This window comes from Gigantopelta aegis, chromosome 15 (genome assembly GCF_016097555.1).
Source record: "Gigantopelta aegis isolate Gae_Host chromosome 15, Gae_host_genome, whole genome shotgun sequence".
NCBI classification, from domain to species: domain Eukaryota; kingdom Metazoa; phylum Mollusca; class Gastropoda; order Neomphalida; family Peltospiridae; genus Gigantopelta; species Gigantopelta aegis.
In genome coordinates, this window is record NC_054713.1 from 40,910,271 (window position 1) to 40,937,276 (window position 27,006).

The 27,006-nt window shown below is 37.5% G+C and overlaps 2 protein-coding genes across 3 annotated transcripts; one reads left to right on the top strand and one right to left on the bottom strand.

The window, feature by feature from the left end:
* On the bottom strand, nucleotides 1–26,126 carry LOC121389969 (cytochrome P450 4F12-like). Of its 2 annotated transcripts, none has more exons than XM_041521652.1 (12): nucleotides 26,101–26,126; nucleotides 23,670–23,889; nucleotides 16,040–16,187; nucleotides 14,889–15,058; nucleotides 10,988–11,112; nucleotides 9,484–9,546; nucleotides 7,123–7,246; nucleotides 6,041–6,176; nucleotides 4,702–4,831; nucleotides 2,585–2,863; nucleotides 1,275–1,340; nucleotides 1–343 (listed from the first exon to the last, which is right to left on the bottom strand). In XM_041521652.1, exons 2-12 carry the CDS (start codon nucleotides 23,847–23,849, stop codon nucleotides 229–231), a joined length of 1,536 nt encoding a protein of 511 aa, XP_041377586.1. In that variant the 5' UTR covers nucleotides 23,850–23,889; nucleotides 26,101–26,126; the 3' UTR covers nucleotides 1–228. The 2 variants fall into 2 exon arrangements, with proteins under 2 accessions (XP_041377586.1, XP_041377585.1); XM_041521651.1 differs by having other exon boundaries at nucleotides 26,045–26,125.
* On the top strand, nucleotides 23,955–24,924 carry LOC121389832 (clumping factor A-like). Its single transcript, XM_041521480.1, has 2 exons — nucleotides 23,955–23,980; nucleotides 24,384–24,924. Exons 1-2 carry the CDS (start codon nucleotides 23,955–23,957, stop codon nucleotides 24,922–24,924), a joined length of 567 nt encoding a protein of 188 aa, XP_041377414.1.
* Nucleotides 26,127–27,006: the final 880 nt, after the last annotated feature.

A 27,006-nucleotide genomic window follows, 5' to 3' on the forward strand; every position in this document is an offset into this window, starting at 1 on the left:
TCAGTGGTTAGTTAGAGAGAAGAAGGTGTAGTGGTCTTGCACCTACACATTGAGTTGTTAAAACTTGCTCTGGGTGGGAGCCGGTATCGAGCTGCGAACCCAGTACCTACCAACCTTAAATATGATGGTTTAACAACTACTCTACCAAAGAATTTGCAGCTATTTGATTACAGAACTTGTATCACAAGATTCATGTAAGAGTTACTGGACTTGTATCTTTAGCTAGACTCAGTTATTCCCTTTAATTCGTGGTTTGGCGAAGACGTGAATTCCTTCCTCGCTCCTCATTACTGCGGCAAAGCGTTTCGCAACTTTATGACTTGTGTCAAGTTCTAAACTGTACCTTAAATAAAAACAAAAAAGAAAAAATTAATACAAGAAATGCAGGGATTTATCCAATTTAGACAGCATCCAGTGTTTAGGAAGGAAGGAAATGTTTTATTTAACGACGCACAGAACACATTTTATCATTGATGAAAGAGGAAACCCGCTCTCGCCACTTCATGTGCTACTCTTTTCGATTAACAGCAAGGGATCTTTTATATACACCATCCCACAGACAGAAGAGTACCTACCATGGCCTTTGTTACACCAGTTGGGGAGCACTGGCTGGAATGAGAAATAGCCCAATGGGTCCACCGACGGGAATCGAGCCTAGATCGATCGCGCTGTACCACTGTCAGTGTTTAGAGAGTCACATTTTAGAATTAAGACAATTTGGGAACATTAAATGTGTCTGGTTTTGACATGATTTCAGTTTGTTCAGGGTCCAGTTTATACAGGTTTCATTGTAATAGTACAGCACATGGATTATAGGGAGGGAGATAGTTCACTTTTTTTTATCAACATTTTCATGAGTATACAAACTGTACAATGGGAAATGGAGGTGGGTATACTGGGATTTGTAACATCTGGTTTATAAAAAAATCTGCCCCCTTTCTGACACCAGCCTATCCATATTATCACATATTGATTTAGTGGTGTACACCCAGTGTTTATGTGCATAATTGTATGGGACTTGTCAACATCAAATAGGCTGAAAATTAGTTTCGTCCCTCCACAAAAAAACATAATAAATAATTTGAAAAAAAATAATTTAAAGAATTTTTTTTATTTAATTCTCAAGACAAGGGATGTACACCCTACTCACATAGTCTCTACAGGTGGCCCCTGTCTAATTACAACCAGGTAGTAGCAAGTAGCAAAGCTTGTGTATTGAAACTCTAAACGACCAAACAACTACAGTGCGAGTAAAATTCTTAATTAATACAAACCGGTGAAGAATTCGGGCCAGAATTACTTTCTCCTCATTCATAGCAAAATGTTGCCCAATGCAGTTTCTGAAAGAAAAAGGAGAACACCTTTTAAAATTCAACAAAAAACACACAGGGCCAGATTAACAAAAACTTTATATTTTATTTTATATTTATTTATATAGAGTAGGATAAACAAATGTACATTTGTGACCCCCTTTTTTTAACAATGGGTTTACCATTTTTATTTCACAGAAGTCAAACGTTTATTGAAGAGCCCTTGTGTCATTAATCCCCTCCTAAATATTTATCCTGGGTCTGCCCAAGCAGCTCAGCTGTGCCCAGGACAGTGTGCTTGAACCGTACATGGATATAACATGAAACAATGTTAAAAAATCAATCAATCATAGCTGGGCCTGGCTAAAAAATGGCAGAAATGCATAATGTTCTTTGATAATGCTGTGGATATTGAGTCGTGCTTGGAACTGGGATAGGACAGAATATTGTTGCAAGCTACATCTAGATCTGATTTTTCGCAATAATATCCTGTTCGCATTAATTTCCTGAGTAATTAAATCATACCTGGGCCCCGCTGAAAACGACAGAAATGCGTAATGATCTTTGCAGTTTGTATTCCGAGGCAGAAATCGTGTGGGTCGGAGCTGGGAAGGGACAGAAGATTATCGTCGGCTGCATCTAGACCCATGTTTTTTGCAATAAATTATGATAAAAATGCCAGAAACGCATAATAGTTTTCAGTGGCATAGCGTGGGTTGCCAGCGCCCGGGGCAAGGCAAGTATTGTGCCCCCTAACCAGTGGACCGTTAGCACTCCCCCGAGTCCCTTCTACCAGTCCAGAATTTTGCACCCTGGGCAACCGCCCACGCTATGCCACCAATGGTTTTTGATATTGGTATTCTGTGGAAGAATAATGGGACAGAATATTATCGCAAACTACATCGATACGTTTTGCAGTAACATCTTATTAGCATTAATTTCCTAAGTAATGAAACATACCAGTCTTTGCATTTTGAATTCTGTGGCAACCAATTCGGGGCGGAACTGAGCTGGGACAATATTACTACAAACTACATCTAGACAGTCCTTTTTGCAATAACATCTTGTTCGTATTAATTTCCTACGGTAAGTAAATAAATCATACCTGGCCCCAGCTGAAAATGGCAGATATGCGTAATCGTCTTTGCTATTTGTATTCTATGGCAGAAACCGGTCGGGTCATAAATAGGATGGGGCAGAATATTATTGCGAGCTATATTTTTTTTTTCTCAATAATATCCTGTTTGCGTTAATTTCCTCAGTAAATATCATACCTGGGGCCAGCTGAAAATGGCAGAAATGCATAATGATCTTTGCTGTTTGTATTCTGTGGCAGAAACCGGTCGGGTCGGAATTCAGACGGATCTTCCCAGACCGTGGGGTTGTGGTGAAGATTCATTATGTGAGCGGAACACATCGTCCCCGTGGGGATCGTGATCCCATCAACCTCCAGCGGCTCCGTGAGGTATCTCTGTACAAACGGAACCGGGCAGTGCATGCGCAGTCCTTCCTTTATTACTCGAGTCAAGTATTCAAAGTGAGACAGGTCATTCCTGAATATTAAGAAAATAACAATGAAATATCAGGGCTCAAATTTAATGGAGCTGGGCAGTGCATGCCCAGTTCTTCCTTTATTACAACAACAATGAAATATCATGGCTTAAATTTAACAGCAGGAACAACAACAGGAACTGCTATAGCTGCTATATTACTCGGGTCAAGTATTCTAAATCAGGCAGATCATTCGTGAATATTAAAAAATATCAGCAACAATTTAACAGTGGCACCTACAGCAACTACAGCAGCTGTGATATGAATTGCTGTAGGTAACAAATTCTGAATTTCAAGCCCTGAACAATTAAACCACTTAAAGCTGTTGACATTAGTTTCTGAGGAATGTACCTTTTTGTTTAGCATAAAAGTAATTTTGAACTACTATACAAGGCTCAAACTTAAGAATTTGTCTCCCTTGGCAATTTCTTAAAGAATTGCCATGAGTGAAACGGCCCACCGATGGCAAGTATGAGCCTGGTTCTGGCATTTTTTTTTAAAGTGACATTTGCAGCAAATAAACATGACTGAAAGGTTATGTTACTGTATGTAGACATATTTCAAATGTGCAAATGTTAAATACTGGCAGATAATGTACACTAGGTGTATACACTTCACCATTGTTGAGGAGCTTTACTAATGGCACAAAATGCTCTCTACCTACTGCAATTTATATCTCAATGACAGCAATTGCCGTCAGTGCCATCGTTAAGTTCGAGCCCTGCTATAAATACTAGGATGCCTAGGAACACATTGGAGTTGCTAATACAGACAATTTAAACACAAAGTTGTAAGTAATATGTATGTTAATGATATTAAAAAGCTGTAATAGATACACAGTATCAGTGCACATTGATTTATTAATCACTGGCTATTGGATGTTAAACATTTGATCATTCTGACATGTAGTCTCATAGGAAACATGCTACATAGAGATGAGCACTCTCCACCCCCCCCCCCCCCCCCCCCCCCCCCCCCCCCCCCTTCTGATCTTGCATATGCATGTATCCAATAAACAGAAGAGTACTTACCATGAGGTTTAATCTACCAGTCATGGTCAGTTTTTTGAGAAAAACAAAAACCAGTCCCATCACACCTCAGGCGAACACTCTACCGATAAACACATTAACAGTTAAATTTTGTTTTGTTTAACGACACCACTAGAGCACACCGATTTATTAATCATCGGCTATTGGATGTCAAACATTAAGTAATTCTGACATATACTCTTAGCGAGGAAACCTGCTACATTTTTCCATTAGCACCAAATGATCTTTTATATGCACTTTCCCACAGACATGACAACACATACCACAGACCTTTGATATAACTGTTGTGGAGCACTGGTTGGGATGGGAAAAAAACATCAATTAGAGAATGGGTCCACTTAGGTGATTTGATCCTATGACACAAGCAGTCGATCCCAGACTGACTGCGCATCAAGTGAGCGCTTTACCACTGGGCACATTATTAATCATCAGCTACTAAATGTTAAACGTTTGGTACTTCTGACATGTAGTGTTAGTGAAAAACCTTCTACATGTTGTTTCATTAGTATTAGGGATATTTTATATGCACTTTCCCACATACATGACAGCACATACCACAGGCTTTTGACATACCACTGGTTGGAATGGCAAAACAAATCATAATTGGAGAATGGTTCCACCGAGGGGGTTTGATCCTAAGACCTAAGAACCTCAGGTGAATGCATGTTCCATCTGAAGACTACGTGTCAGCATTATCAAAATGTTTGGCATCCAATAGCCGATGGTAAATTAATCAATGTGCTCTAGTGGTGTCGTTAAACAAGACATTCCTTTTCTTTTCTCTAACCTACCACTCCACCCTGTGGTGATGTCTCTGTTCTAACACACTGTCCACCTCTGCCTGCACTTCTCTCTGGATCTCTGGATTCGTTGCCATGGAGTACAGAATCCACGAGGTGGCGCTAGCGGTCGTGTCATGACCTGAAAGCAGACATTTTTTTTTTAATTTAATATTTTCTCTTCACGTGACTACTCAACCTAACCTCTGTCCTATGACATTCTGCCTCAAGTTCCATGGACCGGCTGAAAATCACATTGGTTACAAAAAGCCATTATGGGGAATAAAAATATAGATCTGCCCAAATTTAAAGACGAATTAATGCTGTCCTGTAACACAGTTACCATTCTCGAAATGCATTGTGTTTCAATATTATACAGTGCAAAAAGTTAAAAGTTTGTTTTGTTTAATGACACCACTTGAGCACATTGAGTTATTAATCATCGGCTATTGGATGTCAAACATTTGGTAATTTTTTACCTATAGTCTTAGAGTACCTACTACATTTCTGGATCTTTTATATATGAACCATCCCACAGACACGATAGCACATACCATGACCTTTGATATACCCGTCGTGATGCACTGACTGGAACGAGAAATAGCCCAATGGGCCCACCAATGGGGATCGATCCCAGTCCCACCACGCATTATGTGAGAGCTTTATCTCTGGGCTACGTACAGTACAGTTCCATTATTCAAAAGTACATTTTGATTAGTGTTTATATTACTTTATTATACCATGATGGAAGGAAGGAAGGAAACGTTTTATTTAACGACGCATTCAACACATTTTATTTACGCGTCAGACATATGGTTAAGGATCACAAAGATATTGAGAGACAAAATCCATTGTCACCACTTCATGAGCTTTTATATGCATCATCCCACAGACAGCATAGTACATACCTCGGCCTTTGTTAGTGACTCTACAAATGTCAAGCATAGCCTGCTCAGAAGCAATTAGATACATTCCAGAGTCATACTTTCTTAACTGATATACAGTAGAGATGTCGGGACTGAATGGGTACTAGTATTCCTGAAGGTGTCATGATCAGTTATTTGCTGCACCTTATCGCTGTTGTTAAAATATCCCTTTTATATAATAGTAAACATTCACAGTGGCTGCTTAATACAGGAATTTTAGCGATTTGGGATCCGATTTAGGTGGCCACTGGCCACATTAAATAGATGACCGCTTATTACAGGTGCATTTACATTATAAATCATTGAGGGGGGAAAAAAGTGGCCGCTTAAGGCAGGTGACTGCTGATTACAGGACGCTAGGACAGGTTTGACTGTAAGCTAATGTTTGTACACTCGGTTATATAAAAGCAATAGTTGTGAGATACCTTCAAATAAAAACGTGTCAACTTCATTTCTAATTTCCAAAGGTGTTAACCCAACTCCGTTTTCATCTTTTGCTGTCAACAGAATGTCCAAGAAATCTAGATAGCGTTTGCTGGATGATTCTTTACGTTTCTCTAACTGCAATGAAAATTGTAATTACAGATTTAACAAATTTAGAACATTAATAGCTTTTTTGAAATCATAACACATAAAATGAAATATTTTGGTTTTGTTGTATTCTCACCAATTATGAAAGCTGTAGATTGGCATAAAAAAAGAAAAAATGGATCGACAGGAACTGTGCAATTTTAAAGAATATAATTAAAAACACATGGTACTTGACTTTTTTTTACTCGTCTGCAGTGCAACCTAATAATATGCATAATGTTTTACATTTATATTGAAAATAAAATAAAACATGATAAATGCTTAGTAGACATTTTATTTCTAATTAACAAATATATATATTTTTTTTTCTTTTTTAAATGAAACTAATTAGAAGGTATACGTCTAAATGAGGGATATTGATGAAACTATCAATGATCTAGAAATCCCATAAAGTTAGTTTGTTTTGTTTAACAACACCACTAGAGCAGTGATTTAATAATCATCGGCTATTGGATGTCAAACATTCTGGTCATTTTTACATGTTGTCTCAGAGAGGAAACCTGCTAAATTTTTCAGTAGCAAGGGATCTTTTATATGCACCATCCCACAGACAGTATAGCACATACCAGTCATCTGGCTGGAACAACAAATGGCCCAATGTGCGCAATGACAGGGATCAATCCCAGACCAAGCGAATGCTTTATCACTGGGCTACATCCCACCCTGGAAATCCCATAAAACCTATAATATATATAATTTATTTCTGAGCTTAGTATCTTTAAATAGAGATGGTCTCATACAAAGCAAGGTTACATGCACAGTGGGGGGTTTTCCTGGAGAGATTAAACTCTGTTAACATAGATTAAACTGTTAACATATAGTTGATATAATGCTGTGATAAGCACATGCAGTTATAGATTTTATATGAAACATAAAACAAAGAGTTTCTCAATTTCTTCAATTCTGAACATCTCACCAATGTCTGTCTTCTCTTTTCTATGATGTCTTCTGATATGGAATGAACAAATTTACACTGCTTCAGAAAGCGACGGCCTCCCTTTGTCCATTGGTAAATCCAGTCAGGGTACAACAGAGGATTCCTGAGAGAAAATTATTTTAACAGGAATATGAATAGAAACATAAACAGGTATACACAAGCAGTCTGCACTGGGAGCAAAGCAACGGTAAGCTGAAGAACACGCTTTTGAAACCGGCCTCGGTGGCGCAGTGGTTAAAGGTCTACATTTATCAAAAACGTAATTCACTATTGTTTGGTATCTACGTATACTTTTTACAATATATATTAAGTATCAATAAAATAAATTTTTCAAAATTTACCCATTTTTAATATATTCACAATAAAATGTCACGTTTTTCCCACTGCTTGCCAAAAAGCCTCTGAACTCCAAGAGTATGACCCAGTGACATGCTAACCGGCATAACATGAAAGTGTGATTTCCAGCCTTTCAGACATTTTACATGGAAGTGGAACACATGTATTTTTAAAACGCGAAAATGTTATTCTATTGAATTGAATTGTATGTGTGGAATATTATTTTGAAGATATCTTTCAAATGTGAAACATGGTGAACCATTGTTCGGTGTATGGATGTACAAAAGCTTGCATATTTTTCCGAAAGACAAACCGACATTGTTTGCATGGAAGCAGTTCTTAAACTGAACATGTGCATATTGGAAAGGACCGTCAAGATGGGATACGATTTGCAGTGACCATTTCACACCTGGGGATTACGACAATTATCTAAGATGGTCGATGGGAATGGCACCAAAACTTTTGTTAAAAAACTTGTCTGTTCCAAGCCTGTATCCCCCCGGTTCAGCCTATTTGCAGCCCAGAGCCCGAATGTTGCCCGGAGACAAAAACAAAGCCCGAATATTAATGCAGAGGTGTACTTTGTTCATATTTGGCACAAAGATACACTTCAACATGATGCATTTATATATGTTAAAAAATTAAATGTAGGAAAAATATTTGTTTTGAAAAATTCACATTTTTCATGTTCGGGCTGTACAAAACGAAATCCCCAACATCGCCCGGAGACAAAAACAGATAGGCATACCGAATATTAATGCGATTTTTTCTAAAAAATATTTTTCCTACATTTATTTTTTTAATATATATAAATGCATCGTGTTGAGGTGTATCTTTGTGCCAAACCGCATTTGGCTTGCCAGATCATCGTCAGTGTATTCCGGTTCAAACTGATAGGGAAGTACCCCTAACGGATTTTCTCCTTCCTCACCAATCGAGGTAGCATTAGAATAAATAGACAAATGCTACAAGTCCAAAATGTCCAAACTAACGTCCGATAAGAATTAGCTATTTTCCAAAGAATCATTACATGCTGTCGCCATGCTAACCTACTAATGAATGAGTGGAATTCACCGGATGCTACATTACAGGTCAGATGCGGGTCAAATCAACTGGATCAGTGTTTTTTCCCCCCGAGCGTTTTACAAAAAGTCACTTTATTAATAATTGGGATGGTATTTTTGTTTTTTTATGTTTAATAACGTAATCTTTATGTATTTTTTATATATACTGTGTATTAATAATGTGCCATGATTGTGGACCTTTAAGCCATCAGACTACAGGCTGGTAGGTATATGGTTTAGAGTTCTTAACGGCTCAATGGGTAGGTTTAAGGCCACTACACCCTCTTCTCTCTCACTAACCAACTAACAACTAACCCACTGTCCTGGACAGACCACTCAGATAACTGAGGTGTACCCAGGACAGTGTGCTTGAACCTTAATTGGATATAAGCACGAAAATAAGTTGAAATGAACTCTTTTGAGATGGTGCTAGATGAGCAATAACTCTTACTGAATGTATTCATTTAAAATAAAGGCATGGTTCAATACACTAAATAAATTCTATAAAGTTATGACAAAGTTTTTTTTTTAAATTGATCTTGTAAGTTTATTAATTTCCAGCACTGAAACAAGTACAGCGTATGCAAAATGTGCATAAACTTAACACTAACACCAATTTAGTAGATAAATATTAAATAGTAAATATTATTTTAAAGTTTATTGCAAGGAATTTGAATCGCCGCTCTCCCAGGCATGTTTGAAAATTAGGACTTTTTTTAACATCCCTCCCCCATATAATGTTTTATAATTCTAAGATCACTAACTCCTCTGAAATTATTTAACACTACAGACAACCACCAACACACATTTCACAGCCACCATAATGTACATGTATGTAATTTCACCGACAGTATTTAGTTTTCTGTTAGTAATTTTGTTTTGTTTCTTCAGTTTTCCACATAAGAACCTTGAACCATGAATATAAACAGCTCATATTTACCTTCCACGTTCAAACCACAACTCCGAGAGTTCGTACACAGCCTTCACGTAGGGGTGGCTTTCCCTAAAAACAAATTTATTTATACCATGAAACCTCTCAAAACCGGACCCTCAGTAAACCAGAATTCCCTCAAAACAGGACGTTTTTTGTGGTACCTTTTTAAATATCTGTATACAGAAGAGAACCTCGTTAAACCCAATACCTCTTAAAACCTGACTTTTTACTTGGTCCAGAGGGTGTCAGGTTTAGAGGAGTTTCACTGTAGTTATGGGAAATTCACAAATATTTTCGACAAATTCAAAAATACAGAACCTAGTTAACAAATATGCTGCTACTCATCAGTTGTTTTTGTATCAAGTCCTGAATTAAATAATTTCTATTTGACTCCACATGGCAGTAAGTTTTCTATCCTATTTAAAGGCAAGCATTCTGAGAGTACTGCTAAAGCAAAACAGGTCCCTACCAGGCTGAACAATTTTTTATATCTCCTAAGTTCAAGGGCCATAACTCTGTGAAAAATGGGTAAATTGCCATGAAAGTCAAACTTGATATGTAGCAGAACACGATAAAGCTATAGACAAAATTTCAGCTCAATATTGAAAACAATTCAGGAAATTTGGTTTTCATATCTCCTGAGTTCAAGGGCCATAACCCTGTCAAAAATGGGTAAATTGCCATGAAGGTCAAATCTGATCTGTAACAGAACACAATAAAGCTATAGACAAAATTTTAGCTCAATAGCTTAAGGCATTGTGGAAAGAAATTAAGGGGAACAATTTTTAATATTTCCTAATTTCAAAAATGGGTAAATTGCCATGAAGGTCAAATTTGATCTGTAACAGAATGTGGTAAAATTTCTGCTCAATATCTAGAGGCATTATGAAAAAAACGTCCAGAAAACTCTATGTTGGACAGACAGACAGACTGGTAGTGGACTAATAATCATGTCTTTAACATTACAAGGTATGGAGGTGAACGACAGACATGTTCAATGACATCCTCAAAGATGCACAGGAATCACTGGTGTAGCCGGGGAGGGGGGAGGGGGGGGGGGGGGAAGAGAGACAATGGGAACTTTGGCACTCAATCATATCTCTTTTTTCAACTAAGTTATATATTTTCCTGTCACCCCATAACATAACTAATAGACAGAGTGGTTGCCCCCTCTCCCACCCCCTATAAAATCCTGGCTACACAGGGCTAGCTCTGGCACTCACCAAATTTGCAAATTGCAAATTTTGAATGCAATTGGTGAATTTTATTTTAATTCAGTAAAATAATTTTATACAATAACAGCATTTTTTTAGAAAATAACTGTTGATTTCTGCAATTTTTGAAGTTTAATAGACAATTTGGCGAATGTTTTGGCTCGCCCAGAGCTAGCCCTGTTACACCAGTGACTGGAACGTATTAATTTCTAGTAGAAAATATTATTTTATCACCACTTATTTTAAAAACAATAAGCAATAACATATACCTATTGTATAAACCAACACTAACTTACCCTTTAAGTTGAACATCGTTGTCATACGACATGGCACATTTAAGGATAATGTCCAGCGTGCAGAGACTTATCATGGAAAACAATTCAAAACTCTCTCCTGTCTTAGAGTAGTGCTCAATTTTGTCCTGAAAAAATTAAGAAAGAACAAAAAATAAACTAATCTACTTAACATAGTAACATACAACATAATACATGTTACGTAAGTATGCTAGTTATCATATTTGATTATTGATATATATCATATATAATTTTTCAAACTAAAACTAAAAAACAAAATGACTGGAATGCAGCTATAAAATACTAACCAATCAAAGATGTAACATTATTGGGAGTTAATTTTGAAATTTTGAACACTAACCAATCGAAAATGTTAAATGCTGGAAAGACAATATTACAGCTAAACACCAACACATCAAAAAATTTAAATTATTAGGAGGCGATTTTGAAAATTTGAATGCTGAGTAATAACAAAATATATCAAATGATGAAAAGATTATAGCTTTAAACACTAACCAATCAAAGATGTTAAATTATTGGGAGGTGATTTAGGAACTATGAACACTAACCAGTCAAAGATGTTAAATTATTGGGAGGTGATTTAGGAACTATGAACACTAACCAGTCAAAGATGTTAAATTATTGGGAGGTGATTTAGGAACTATGAACACTAACCAATCAAAGATGTTAAATTATTGGGAGGTGATTTAGGAACTATGAACACTAACCAATCAAAGATGTTAAATTATTGGGAGGTGATTTAGGAACTATGAACACTAACCAATCAAAGATGTTAAATTATTGGGAGGTGATTTAGGAACTGTGAACACTAACCAGTCAAAGATGTTAAATTATTGGGAGGTGATTTAGGAACTGTGAACACTAACCAGTCAAAGATGTTAAATTATTGGGAGGTGATTTAGGAACTGTGAACACTAACCAGTCAAAGATGTTAAATTATTGGGAGGTGATTTAGGAACTGTGAACACTAACCAGTCAAAGATGTTAAATTATTGGGAGGTGATTTAGGAACTATGAACACTAACCAGTCAAAGATGTTAAATTATTGGGAGGTGATTTAGGAACTATGAACACTAACCAGTCAAAGATGTTAAATTATTGGGAGGTGATTTAGGAACTATGAACACTAACCAGTCAAAGATGTTAAATTATTGGGAGGTGATTTAGGAACTATGAACACTAACCAGTCAAAGATGTTAAATTATTGGGAGGTGATTTAGGAACTATGAACACTAACCAGTCAAAGATGTTAAATTACTGGGAGGTGATTTAGGAACTATGAACACTAACCAGTCAAAGATGTTAAATTATTGGGAGGTGATTTAGGAACTATGAACACTAACCAGTCAAAGATGTTAAATTATTGGGAGGTGATTTAGGAACTATGAACACTAACCAATCAAAGATGTTAAATTATTGGGAGGTGATTTAGGAACTATGAACACTAACCAATCAAAGATGTTAAATTATTGGGAGGTGATTTAGGAACTATGAACACTAACCAGTCAAAGATGTTAAATTATTGGGAGGTGATTTAGGAACTATGAACACTAACCAATCAAAGATGTTAAATTATTGGGAGGTGATTTAGGAACTATGAACACTAACCAGTCAAAGATGTTAAATTATTGGGAGGTGATTTAGGAACTATGAACACTAACCAATCAAAGATGTTAAATTATTGGGAGGTGATTTAGGAACTATGAACACTAACCAGTCAAAGATGTTAAATTATTGGGAGGTGATTTAGGAACTATGAACACTAACCAGTCAAAGATGTTAAATTATTGGGAGGTGATTTAGGAACTATGAACACTAACCAGTCAAAGATGTTAAATTATTGGGAGGTGATTTAGGAACTATGAACACTAACCAGTCAAAGATGTTAAATTATTGGGAGGTGATTTAGGAACTATGAACACTAACCAGTCAAAGATGTTAAATTATTGGGAGGTGATTTAGGAACTATGAACACTAACCAATCAAAGATGTTAAATTATTGGGAGGTGATTTAGGAACTATGAACACTAACCAGTCAAAGATGTTAAATTATTGGGAGGTGATTTAGGAACTATGAACACTAACCAATCAAAGATGTTAAATTATTGGGAGGTGATTTAGGAACTATGAACACTAACCAGTCAAAGATGTTAAATTATTGGGAGGTGATTTAGGAACTATGAACACTAACCAGTCAAAGATGTTAAATTATTGGGAGGTGATTTAGGAACTATGAACACTAACCAGTCAAAGATGTTAAATTATTGGGAGGTGATTTAGGAACTATGAACACTAACCAGTCAAAGATGTTAAATTATTGGGAGGTGATTTAGGAACTATGAACACTAACCAGTCAAAGATGTTAAATTATTGGGAGGTGATTTAGGAACTATGAACACTAACCAATCAAAGATGTTAAATTATTGGGAGGTGATTTAGGAACTATGAACACTAACCAGTCAAAGATGTTAAATTATTGGGAGGTGATTTAGGAACTATGAACACTAACCAATCAAAGACTTTAAATGAGGGGAAGCATTTTTTAAACACTAACCAATCAAAGATGCTACAGTGATTTTGAAACTTTAAACACTAACCAGTCAAAGATGTTAAATTATTGGGAGGTGATTTAGGAACTATGAACACTAACCAATCAAAGACTTTAAATGAGGGGAAGCATTTTTTAAACACTAACCAATCAAAGATGCTACAGTGATTTTGAAACTTTAAACACTAACCAGTCAAAGATGTTAAATTATTGGGAGGTGATTTAGGAACTATGAACACTAACCAGTCAAAGATGTTAAATTATTGGGAGGTGATTTAGGAACTATGAACACTAACCAGTCAAAGATGTTAAATTATTGGGAGGTGATTTAGGAACTATGAACACTAACCAATCAAAGACTTTAAATGAGGGGAAGCATTTTTTAAACACTAACCAATCAAAGATGCTACAGTGATTTTGAAACTTTAAACACTAACCAGTCAAAGATGTTAAATTATTGGGAGGTGATTTAGGAACTATGAACACTAACCAATCAAAGACTTTAAATGAGGGGAAGCATTTTTTAAACACTAACCAATCAAAGATGCTACAGTGATTTTGAAACTTTAAACACTAACCAGTCAAAGATGTTAAATTATTGGGAGGTGATTTAGGAACTATGAACACTAACCAATCAAAGACTTTAAATGAGGGGAAGCATTTTTTAAACACTAACCAATCAAAGATGCTACAGTGATTTTGAAACTTTAAACACTAGCCAATCAAAGATGCTACAGTGATTCTGAAACTTTAAACACTAGCCAATCAAAGATGCTACAGTGATTCTGAAACTTTAAATACTAACCAATCAAAGATGCTACAGTGATTCTGAAACTTTAAACACTAGCCAATCAAAGATGCTACAGTGATTCTGAAACTTTAAACACTAGCCAATCAAAGATGCTACAGTGATTCTGAAACTTTAAACACTAACCAATCAAAGATGTTCAATTATTGTGAGGCAATTTTGACTCTTGAAGCACTAACCAATCAAACATGTTAAATGATGGGAAGGCAATCATCAAGTTTGAAACACTAACCAATCAAAGATATTAAATCTGACAAGTGAAAATCTGCTCGGACAAGCAAAATGTAGCTCAATGTTTGTCCAGTGGACAAGTAAAAACATTCAATGCAAGAAAACATTTATTTGGACAAGTGAAGATATTGCTGGACAAGTCGATTTCTCAATGTTCTTGTCCGGTGGACAAATGAAACATTCTGCTTATTTCTATTGCTGTAAATGATGGAAAAGGTATTTTTGAAACTTTTAAACACTAACCAATCATAAATGTTAAATGAGGGGAAGTCAGTATTAGTCCTTCAAATACTAACCAGTAAAACATCAGCAGTCTTGTTGTAGATGTCCACGTATGGCTTCAGAATGTCGAAGTGAAACGCGGGGGTCAAGAGACGCCGTGACCGAGCCCACCTCTCACCCCCTGCTAATAACAGCCCTTCCCCAAGCCACGGTAATGCCATATGGTAGGTAAGTGGTTTTGGTTCTGTTAAAAGGATTGAAGATGTAGATGGGGTAAGCAAATTTCTACAAATTGTGGGGTACAGACAATGCTAATCAAATATTTATTGCATGTTAAATTTTAATAACTTTGACATAGTATATTTAAGTGAACATTAAGATTTGTTCAGTAGTATAGTAGAGCACTGATGTGGGTGGGCAGGATGTAGCCCAGTGGTAAGGCACTCGTTTGATGCGCGGTTGGTCTGGGATCGTTCCCCATCGGTGGGCCCATTGGGCTATTTCTCGTCCCAGCCAGTGAGCCACAACTGGTATATCAAAGGCCATGGTATGTGCTACCCTGTCTGTGGGATGGTACATATAAAAGATCCCTTGCTGCATTACAGGGTAGAACAAACGTAGTGGTTTTCCTCTGATGACTACGTGTCAGTATTATCAAATGTTTGACATCCAATAGCTGATGATTAATTAATCAATGTGCTCCAGTGGTGTAGTTAAACAAAACAAACTTCTTTTTTTGGCTGATGTGGACTCATTCTCTGACTGGGTTTTATTCCACGTGCCAACCTGTGTCACACAAATGGCATATCAATGGTATGTGCTGTCCTATAATGTCTATAAAAGGTCCCTTGCTGCTAATGGAAAAATGGACAAACGAGTCGGCGACAGTTAACACCTGAACCCATGACAGGTGTGTGCTATAACAGCTTGTTCTGGACGTGCACGTAAACCCTATAACCTGGGCCCGTGCTTATAAAACTTTTAAGAGTCCAGACTCGATCTCTAATGATGTCACACACATACAATTTGTATGACGTTGTCATGACATTAGTGTCTCACTCTTATTAAAGTTTTATAAGCACCAGGCCAGACCTGATTTAATGCAAAAATGTAGCAGGTTTCCTCTGAAGACTATGTGTCAGAATTACCAAATGTTTGACATCCCATAAATGTTTTATAAACTTATTTAATTTATATACTGTAGTAGATACATATAGTTAGTTACCAGAAGTTTTCAGTAGTTTCTTTATCGTATCTGGATGATTTAGAACAATCACTGGAATGAAAGGGCCAACCCAAAATCTGAAAAGTTGTGGATGTTTCTGCATCAGCCCATTTACATATTTTATACGCACCTCCGTTGTGTTTCCCACCTGCAGAGAAAACGAAGTACAACATTCATTAAAAGATGAAATAAACTGAAATCAGCCTTCTGATTACTGCAGGCAAGAGATCTCGCCCAATGTCTAGCACGCAGACACACTGTATACAACATACAATACATTCATAGGAATCCAAGACTATCTGTCGATGCCTTCCTATGTACATAACCTCAGAGTGAAGGAGCGCCAGATAAGAATTCTTATGTTCAGAAGTTGCGGAAGAGAATGCAATTTGCATATCAAACAGCAGCAACCGAAGCTATGAAAAACTCCGACAAGAACAAAGAACGGTATGACAGAAGAGTTCAAGATTCCAAGTTGGAAGTAGGAGACAGGGTGCTGGTTCGAAAAGTTGGAATTAAGGGAAAACATAAACTAGCTGACAGATGGGAGCAGGAACCATATTTGGTAACTCACATTCCAAATACTGATATTCCGGTGTACAGAGTACAGCGTGAAACAAAGAAAGGGCCCTTTCGGATGCTTCACCGTAATCTGTTACTGCCATTTAATGCTTTGCCATCTGAGGAACTTGTAGAAGTTAACCGCAGGGTTAAGCCTAAGCAGCTGTTTAGAAATCGGGTACGAGTTGAGTCCGTAAGTTCTGAATCTACTGATTCTAGCAGCGATGGTTCTCAAACCCACCTGAGGTATGTTATTCCCCAGAGAAGACGATCGTTACAACCAACAGTATCTTTGGAGACTTCAGTTCACCTAGAAGAGAATACTCCTAGGGATTTACGAAGTGACACAAGCCAGAGACTGGAGAGCATCTCGAACCAGGAACAATCACCAGAGAATGATGAAGTTATATCGGAGGAATCTTTGGAAACTCCATCACAACCAAATAGACGATCTCAGCAACAACGTAAACCTCCCGATAGGTACGGGGACTGGGTATATTACCAACAGGTACATGATGAGGTATTTGTTTAAATGGTGTGCAAGGTATATTTTATGACGTGTATATAGTATTTTAACTAGTTTTTAAGGTGTTTCATGGTTATGCTGTTGAAGGTATTAGTTGGAAAATTCAACTCCTGATGTCATTGCATTGTGCTGCTGCCCATAGCGATATATTATCATGTTGCGAAACGTGTTATAGTAGTATTACCTACATCGTTTTTTTAAAAGGAGTTACTTAACATTATTCTGTGATGTTTCAACACAGATATTGCTATATTTTATCACTGCTATCAGTACTAATGTTTGTTTTATCTTATCTTGCAGATGGAGTACTGAATAATATTGTTGTTTCAGTAATAGGAGACATTTACTGTCAAGGGGGGGGGGGGGAAGTATGTAACCCAGGGTAGTTTGGTATAATTTATAATAATAATAATAATAATAATAATATATTTATTTATAAACACATGTATTTAACTTTATATTTATTCCAGTTTGAGTGCTTTAATGATTGATTAAATGTTGTGAATGGCTGCATTGTATTCCTGGGTTGTCGGTTGGTGTCACGGTACATGCTCTTAATTTGTTTCGCCTGTGGCGATTTTAATTGTGTTAGGGTGCCGTGTACAGTTTATTGCCCGTAGCCCAGGTGGACAACTTGTTACGTAATACTTCTCGCGCGATTCTTGCGTTCCAATATGCACTTAGTCCCGCTGTGGAGGCCATGTGGCGAGTAGTTACGTAATACCTCTGCGAGTGCGGGTTTTACAACTGCGATTTGGCGACGATGGCGTCAGTAGTCTGACGATCAGAGAGAATATACCGAGGTAGAATATGAGATGATACGTGAGGTGCCGCTTTGTTCTCCCCCAGGCCAATTCTGATTATAGAATAAATAGCTAGAATTTAGAGAGATCTAGGAGAACGATTAGGAAGGCTCCGGAGGAACGTTAGTCCGTTTGGACTTTGGTAAATATCATTTCTGCTCTGTGTATAACCTTGATGTGATTGATGTGACTTAAATATTTTAATACTGTATTATACCATTATTCTTTAGACAGTGTCTTCGGTCATCTGACGAAGTAAATCGTAGACTTATTGTTCTAACATTATATGAGTATTTGGTAATATAAAGCTTAGCCAGTCATCCTAGAAGACCCTAGGTACACTGTAGGTTATTGTCTTTATTGTGATAAGTATTAATTCTGTGTTACAAGATTACTGAAGAGTAGTTAGGGTTAATTAAAAATTAACCCGTTAGGAATAGAGCTGTAATTCCTTTATTAATTAAGTTCCCCAAGAAGCGTTCCTAAATTATCACACGTTACTGAACGAGTAGTAAGGGTTAATTATAAATTAACCAGTTAGGAATGGTGTTGTAATTCCTTTATTAATTAACTTCTCCTGTAAGCGTTTCTCAATTATCACACGTGCGGGTGTGGTGTAACGGTGAAGTGATTCGCATATTGTGTAACTAGACACCCAGAGATTAACTAATTAAGTGATCAGTTCTGGGTTGTTATTATTGTTGTTATTAATTTACTACTACGGCTGTACATTTGTCAGCGTAGATTAATACAGATTCCAAAGTGTATTGTGTTTTTGTTGTGTTTTCTAGAGAACTAACGTGCTATAATAATATATACTTATATAAGATCGTATCTCTGATCATACCTAGAGACGAGCCATACTAGGTTTAACAGCCTGTTACAGAGAGATCTAATAGATATATAGTTAGGAGAGATATTTTGATAATCGTGTTTTATTCAGTTACGGGAATTATAGAATCCCCGTGACAGGAGTAGAAAATTGGGGCGCTCGTCCGGGATCTGAAACGGGACATGCATATTTAAAAAAGTATTGTTTGTAAATGGGGGCTTTATAAATTATTTTTACAAATTTACCAGAAGTAACACGTTGTTCACTAGAAAATTAATTAATATTAAGTGCGTCATATCTAAACATGGATAAGAATTTGCTGGATAGGCCTACGCTCAGTGTAGTGGAGATTAAGCGAGCACGTAAGGCCGAGTTAGTTGAAATCGCGGGTGAGCGAGAAATTGATTTAACATCAGCTAAAACCTTAGGTGATATAAAGACAATTATTATCCAGGAAGTTTTTGGTGATAGGCCTGTTATGGAAGACAGTGAGATTGTTCCAGAGATAGAGATAAGTGACTTGAGTATGGAACAACAGTTAGCTTTTAAAAAGCTTGAGTACGAAAGAGAAGAACGTGCATTAGATAGAGAGAGAGAGAGAGAAAGAGAAGAGAGGGATAGAGAGAGGGGGAGAGAAAGAGAAGAGAGGGATAGAGAGAGGGAGAGAGAAAGAGAAGATAGAGATAGGGAGAGGGATAGAGAAGAGAGAGAGAGAGATAGAGAGAGAGAGAGAGAAGAGAAAGATAGGGATAGAGAATTCCAGTTAGCAAAATTAAAAGTGGAATATGAGTTAAAGTTGAATACTGAAGAAGTCAGACGAGAAGCCGGAAATGGGTTTAACATGTCGGAGGCTTATAGATCAGTGCCGGTATTTGATGACGAGGAAATAGATATGTTCTTTCAACTTTTTGAACGGGCCGCTAAGCAGCTAAACTGGCCGGAGTCTAAGTGGACATTGTTAGCCGTGTCTAAGTTTAAGGGGAAGGCTAGTATAGCTTATAATTCAATGAGTGATGAGCGAGCAAGTCAGTACGACTTAGTTAAGGCTGCTGTGTTGAGGGCTTATGAATTACGACCTGAGGATTATCGGTTACGGTATAGCGAGTTGAGAAAAACGCAGGGTCAGTCTTATAGTGAGTTTGTGGCTAAGAAGGCAGGGATGTTTGATAAATGGGTTGTTTCTCATCAGGTAGAGTCATATACCGAGTTACGGGAGTTGTTGATCTTACAGGACATTAAAAATGGATTACCAGTTAGCTTACGTATTCATTTAGAGGATCGTGATGTCAAAAAGATAGAGGAGGCAGGTATAGTGGCAGATGATTACGTGTTAATACACAAAGCTCAGGCAGTACCGGGTAGCTCTTTACAACAGGGTGATAAGAAGAAATTTCAGCCAGGTTTTTCCCGGGAAAGTAACTATCGGGGAGAGTCATCTAGTTGGTCAGCTAGTCAGGCAAGGAATGCACCTGGTGGGCAAAGTAAGGATAGACCTGCATTATCAGCCAATGCACGAACTTTTCGTCCACATTGCAGTTACTGTAAAAAGGATAACCATCTTATCGGGGACTGTTTTAAAAGGAAATGCGATAATGCGCAAGTGGTCGGTTTAGTGAGGTCAGCTCCGTTAGCGAGAGAGTTAATGGTTAGTCCCATGGCAGAGAAAGTAAACCCGTATGTGTCCACTGGTATGGTTTGTGATGTGAAACAAGAGTTGTGTCCTAAGCCAATATCAATCTATAGAGATACCGGGTGTAGTCAGAGTCTGATAACGCAAGAGTGTTTAGCTGGTATTGAAAATTCAGACATAGGACGTAGTTTGGTTTTAACCTCGGTTACTGGAGAAAATATGGTTGTCCGGTTACATAAGGTTTTCTTGTGTTCGAAGTTTGTGACGGGACCAGTCGTTATGGGTGTTGTGAAGGACTTGCCTGTTGAAAACATAGGAGTTTTGTTGGGAAATGATTTGACTAGTCAGTGTTGTCAGCCGAAATGTGACCAACTGTTAATTAAAGACAGCACGTTAGCAATCGAAGAGTGTGAGGTTGATGAGATTAAATATCCTGCGTGTGTAATGACTAGGGATATGACCAGTAGGTTATCACGGGATCTAGAGGATATTTGTGATTTGTCTGATACGTGTGTGAGCCATGAAAGTGGAGTGGATGAGGTTGTCAGTAAAATGGTAGATAAGTCAACTGACAAAGTAAATGTGGTAGAACATGTTGATCTCCCGCAGAGGGGAATTGAACCAGTTGTGTTTGATAGAGGGGACTTACCTTGTATTAGACAAGAGCTAGTACTAGAGCAGGGGGCTGATCCAATTTTGTTGGCAGTTCGCACTACCTTGTTAACTGTGGACAAGGGAGTATTAATAAATAAGAGAGTTAGAGATCGGAGGTTGCCGGCGACCGAACTAGCTAGGACGCAACTGAGCCATGCTCAGAGCAAAATAAAATCAGTGTTTGATAGGAAGGCTAAGAGTCGGGAATTTAAACCAGGGGATAAGGTGCTGCTGTACCTTCCCATTAAACGGGGTTCTGTGCAGAATAGGTATTTCGGGCCCTATGTTGTGCACAAACGGGTTAATGAGACAGGGTATGTGATAAACACTCCTGATAGGGTTAGGAAAAGTAGGTATTGTCACATCAATTTGCTAAAAGGTTATTTTGACAGACTGCCAATAGTTCCAGAGGGACCGGTCCAAATTGAGAGACACTCAATTTCCGGTGATGACGTCAAGACTGCAGAGGTCAAGTTGGCCAACGGCCAGATTCTAGCAGACTTGAACCCCCAGCGAGCAAAGCTGACTACATTGATACAAGACAATGTTTCCATTTGTCGGGACCTTCCAACGGTTACCAATACCTTAAGCCAAGATGTGCGCTGGGAACCCAACGCTACACAGATTCGACAGCATGCCTATCGGAGAAAACCTGGAAAACGTGCGACGCTGAAAAGGAAGAACACGAAGTTCCATTGGTCAGGTGAATGCGAGAAGTCATTCAACCGGCTCAAGCAGAGGCGCTACTCGTCTCCCGTGATGGCAGCACCAGACTACCGAGTGCCTTTCAAGCTAGCTATGGGTGCCAGTGACGTGGGTGCTGGAGCTGTGCTGTTCCAGGAAGACGAAGACGGACTGGACCATCCTAATGAAAGCCTCCAACCAGAGAGTTTTGAGATGGAGTCTTCTTCTGCAAGAATACCCAATTACCATTGAACATATCAAGGGCACATCCAATGTAATCGCTGATGCCCTGTCCCGAAGTTGAACGTTATGATAATGTGTTGACATTCTTTATTTCTGTTTTGTTTATATATATTTTTGTATACCAGGGACTCAGAGACTCAGTGTGATTACTGGTAGTCACCTTATTATTACATGTGTTATAAATGCCCGTATGCGTCGGTTAACGCACCCCTTTGTTTTAATGTAGTATATTTCCCTATTCCTAGAGTAGAGGAAATATCCTTTTTGAGGTGGGGGTGTGTCACGGTACATGCTCTTAATTTGTTTCGCCTGTGGCGATTTTAATTGTGTTAGGGTGCCGTGTACAGTTTATTGCCCGTAGCCCAGGTGGACAACTTGTTACGTAATACTTCTCGCGCGATTCTTGCGTTCCAATATGCACTTAGTCCCGCTGTGGAGGCCATGTGGCGAGTAGTTACGTAATACCTCTGCGAGTGCGGGTTTTACAACTGCGATTTGGCGACGATGGCGTCAGTAGTCTGACGATCAGAGAGAATATACCGAGGTAGAATATGAGATGATACGTGAGGTGCCGCTTTGTTCTCCCCCAGGCCAATTCTGATTTTAGAATAAATAGCTAGAATTTAGAGAGATCTAGGAGAACGATTAGGAAGGCTCCGGAGGAACGTTAGTCCGTTTGGACTTTGGTAAATATCATTTCTGCTCTGTGTATAACCTTGACAGTTGGTCAGCAGTGTTGCTGTGGTGTGCAGTTGGGCGTTGTCCGACGCACGTGCAATTCATGACAGGCTACGTGTGACTGAATACATTGTACTTTGACCGATGACAGATACTAATGCATGCTAGTTAAAATCCCATCTTTTCGCTCTCCTAATTAACCCCACCGACTGCAAAGTCGTCGTTAACTTATTAATTATATATCTGCTGTGTGTTTAGCGCAAGCTAAATCCAGATGTTCTGGTGAGCATATTATTTTACTAATTAAGGTTTTTATGACGGTTAACGCGTATCATATATATGTATATTCGCAAGTACGCGCTAAATGTATTATTGTATTTATAGACGGTATATGTTAACCCACTGAGCTACACGTATATGTATTGTATTTGTATATATTTTGAACAGTGTGGTAAACGTTGTTTTATATTTTATGTATTTCAGATTTTATTCCCATATGGTTTTATTCTTAATTGAATAAATATTTGAACCCGCACTGAAGTTCTGTTGTACTTCCACCGAGTGAGGGTTACATTTAATTAAAATGTTATTATAAAAAATTTATTTTAGAAGTGTTATGGGAAAAATAGAATTCATTACTCATGTTTTTAATATGTAAATTATCAACCTCATCTAGTTAATCGGTATTTGTCTCAGCCTATTAACATAAACTCAATTGATATTTTCCATATTAAAAAATACTCACATGGTTAGTTCTGCCACTCGCCAAATTCGCCAATTGTGAATTTTAGGATCAATTGGCGAATTTTATTTTCATTTGGTGAAAAAATTCCATGTAATAATTGGTGTTTTGTTGGAAAATAACTCTGGGTTTTTCTTTATTTTTTAATATAATTTGGCGAAAATTTTTGCTCACCCAGAATTAGCCCTGGACGAATCCTCTATTTATTATTTGGAATATAAAGTATACATTAAAATATATGTAATATGTATAGCTCAGTTTGAATACATTTGAGTACCTTGTGCATGTTTCCCCAGATTGGATGAAAATCTGTTTCACCAGGAATACTGTTGAAGAATGAGAAATACTTCCTATAGCGAAGGATCCTCTTTACTAGCTTGATGCAGAACAGTGTGACCAGCAAAATACTGACAGCTTTCAGCAACAGAGGAAATATGAGGACAAGAATTCCACTCATGTTTTGTTCTGACAGACACCTAAAACTGTGGTATAAAATGCTGAAAATATAAAACACATATACACACATGTATTCTTATATTATTAAGACTAAACATTATGTATCATGTATGGTGTTTTAGTGGGTTTATTGTTTGTTTTGTTTTGTGTGTGTGACAATGTGTGTTTGTGTGTGTGTCAGGCCTGCACAAATTGCACGAATGACCGTTTCGTTCATGCATCGGTTATGCCATTTTATTTGGCATAACCGATTTATCATTCGTGTAAAATTTACTGCATGGTTAGACTCAGCAACATACCAACATATCTTTATCGCGAGTAAAAACATTAGACGTGTTCCCGACGCAGTGCTTTTTCGTAACCAATCAAGTTTGTATAAATATCTTCCCATTGGTTGTTATAAGGCGTTATAGCCGAATTTAACCAATCAAAAAGGGCGATATTGTGATGGTCATTACAATCTTGAACTGGATCAGCAACCAGGGTAAACCAGTCACAGTGACCCTATTATTAACTGTAATTCTGAATCGGATAGTGACAGTGACGATGACAACAGTGTTAGTGATAATGATAGTGACAGTGACGATGACAACAGTGTTAGTGATAATGATAGTGACAGTGACGATGACAACAGTGTTAGTGATAATGATAGTGACAGTGACGATGACAACAGTGTTAGTGATAATGATAGTGACAGTGACAGTGACAACAGTGTTAGTGATAATGATAGTGACAGTGACAGTGACAACAGTGTTAGTGATAATGATAGTGACAGTGACAGTGACGATGACAACAGTGTTAGTGATAATGATAGTGACAGTGACGATGACAACAGTGTTAGTGATAATGATAGTGACAGTGACGATGACAACAGTGTTAGTGATAATGATAGTGACAGTGACGATGACAACAGTGTTAGTGATAATGATAGTGACAGTGACAGTGACAACAGTGTTAGTGATAATGATAGTGACAGTGACAGTGACAACAGTGTTAGTGATAATGATAGTGACAGTATCAGTATCCACTGTTCCTCAGATGAGGAGGATTGCACCGAGTCTCCCACTCACGACTGAATGTCATGACATTATATACACATAAGACTAATTATTATAAAATTAATGGCAAGAGATTGCTTTACACTTACAGTGACTTTATTACAATAGTCCGAATCATTATTATTATTATTTTTAAATCTCTTAAACATTTGTATACATATACTTTTTACTTGCCATTGCCACTCTTGTTTCTTAAAATTAAGTAAAAAAAAAAATTAAATTATAAAGAAAACAAAACAGGTTATGCAAACCAAACTAGGTTATGCAAAATCTTTTGGCATAACCCATTTTTAGGTTATGCAAATTTTTGTGCAGGCCTGTGTGTTTATGTGTGTGAATGTGTGTTTGTGTGCGTTTGAATGTTGTGTGTGTGTGTGTGTGTATTCCTTGATTGCTTTTTTTTTATTTTTTTTGTTTAGTATAAATTATAATTTAAAATAATATCTATATTGCTATAAGCCAGAGCAATAAGTTTGCTAGCTAGTTACTTGCAACTGTGGCGTGTATCCCAGTGGTAAAGTGCTCAACTGATGCACGGTCAGTCTAGGATCGATCCTAGTCAGTGAGCTCATTGGGTTATTTCTCATTCCAGCCATTGCTCTTCAACCAGTGTGGGCGGAACGTATCCCAGTGGTAAAGCAATCGCTTCATGCATGGTCAGTTTGGGATCGATCCCAGTCGGTGGGCCCAATAGGCTATTTCTTATTTATGCCAGTGCACCATGACTGGTATATCAAAGGCCACGGTATGTGCTATCATGTCTATGGGATGGTGCATATACTAGATCCCTTGCTACTAATGGAAAAATGTAGTAGGTTTGCTCTCTAAAGACTATGTCAGAATTACCAACTGTTTGACATCCTATACTGGTGATTAATAAATCAATGTGCTCCAGTGGTGTCGTTAAATAAGACAAACAAATCAACCGGTGTAACAAAGGCTGTGGTATGCATGTTCATCAAGTTAAACTTCGTCTGTGGGATGCTGCATATAAAAGAAAGAGTAGCCGTCCTACCCTAATATGAAAGTTAAACAGCATGACACACTTCCCCCACTCTGACATTGTCCGTTTAAAGTGTCCTTTTTATTTTTTTATTTTTTTTAATTCATCAGCCCCAAACTCCTCTATAGATCTTACTCCTTCCTTTACCCAATCCTGGATCCCATTGTGATTGTATTCATTAACTCACTAACACAAATCTCGTGCCGACAAACTTATTTTGAACAAATGAAACTTCTAAGGGGAATAACTCTCGTTTTGTAGAATGAATAAAGAATAGGTGACACTTTACTATTTTTTGTGTGCAAGTTGAATTTTAAAAAAAAAAAAAAAGGAAAAAAAAAAGAAGTTTTTTTTGCGACTGTGATAGGAGCGACAGAAGAAATTGGCAAGACATCCGAACATTCCAGCATTCAGTCTTAGGGTTAGTGATAATACACGTATAATTATAATTAGCATTCATGCTAATATTCTAGAGGGGGAGAGCAACGTATTCTATTGCATTTATGTAAAAGATTCCCATGGTATACCCCCAGCACCCTCCCTCTGGATTTGCACCTGTGAGGCATTACATTTTTTGTCTTTGATTTTCAGTTGGAGGTAATGCATTTTTAAAGTTGGGATGCCTGAAATGGCCCCAAATCCCCACCATATCATGTTGCTACATGGCCAAATACCATACTATCATGCTACAGTTTGTAATATATATATATATATATATATATATATATATATATATATATATATATATATATATATATATATATATATACACGCAGTATATATATAGTTGACATGGCTATAATATATTTAATATTCAAATTATGTTAACCCATCCCCCCAAAAAAAAACAACAAACATTAATAATAATAATAATAAATAAATAAATACCACAAGCCGTAGGAAGGTGCCATGTTAAGGAACTTTTTCAGTAGTAGCCGAAATGGAGAAATGAACATCTGGCTGCCAAGTCCAGTGGCAGATCTAGGGAGGACGCCAGGCCACCTCTCTCATCACCTTTTTCTTCTGCGATCCCGGCCATGTTAGATGGGTAGTCTAGTATTGTGGACGAAGTCCGCAGTCAGCCTTAGCAACGTCGC

Bases quoted from the DNA above. Each gene is read 5' to 3' on its own strand.
- LOC121389832 (XM_041521480.1), top strand. From the start codon at position 23,955: ATGTATGGTGTTTTAGTGGGTTTATT. The intron at 23,981-24,383 runs GTTTGTTTTGTT...TGAATCGGATAG, and splicing joins GGTGTTTTAGTGGGTTTATT to TGACAGTGACGATGACAACA.
- LOC121389969 (XM_041521652.1), bottom strand. From the start codon at position 23,849: ATGAGTGGAATTCTTGTCCTCATATTTCCTCTGTTGCTGAAAGCTGTC. The intron at 16,188-23,669 runs GTACTCAAATGT...TTTTCTCTGCAG, and splicing joins TCTGGGGAAACATGCACAAG to GTGGGAAACACAACGGAGGT. The intron at 2,864-4,701 runs GTAGGTTAGAGA...CTTAATATTCAG, and splicing joins CATCACCACAGGGTGGAGTG to GAATGACCTGTCTCACTTTG.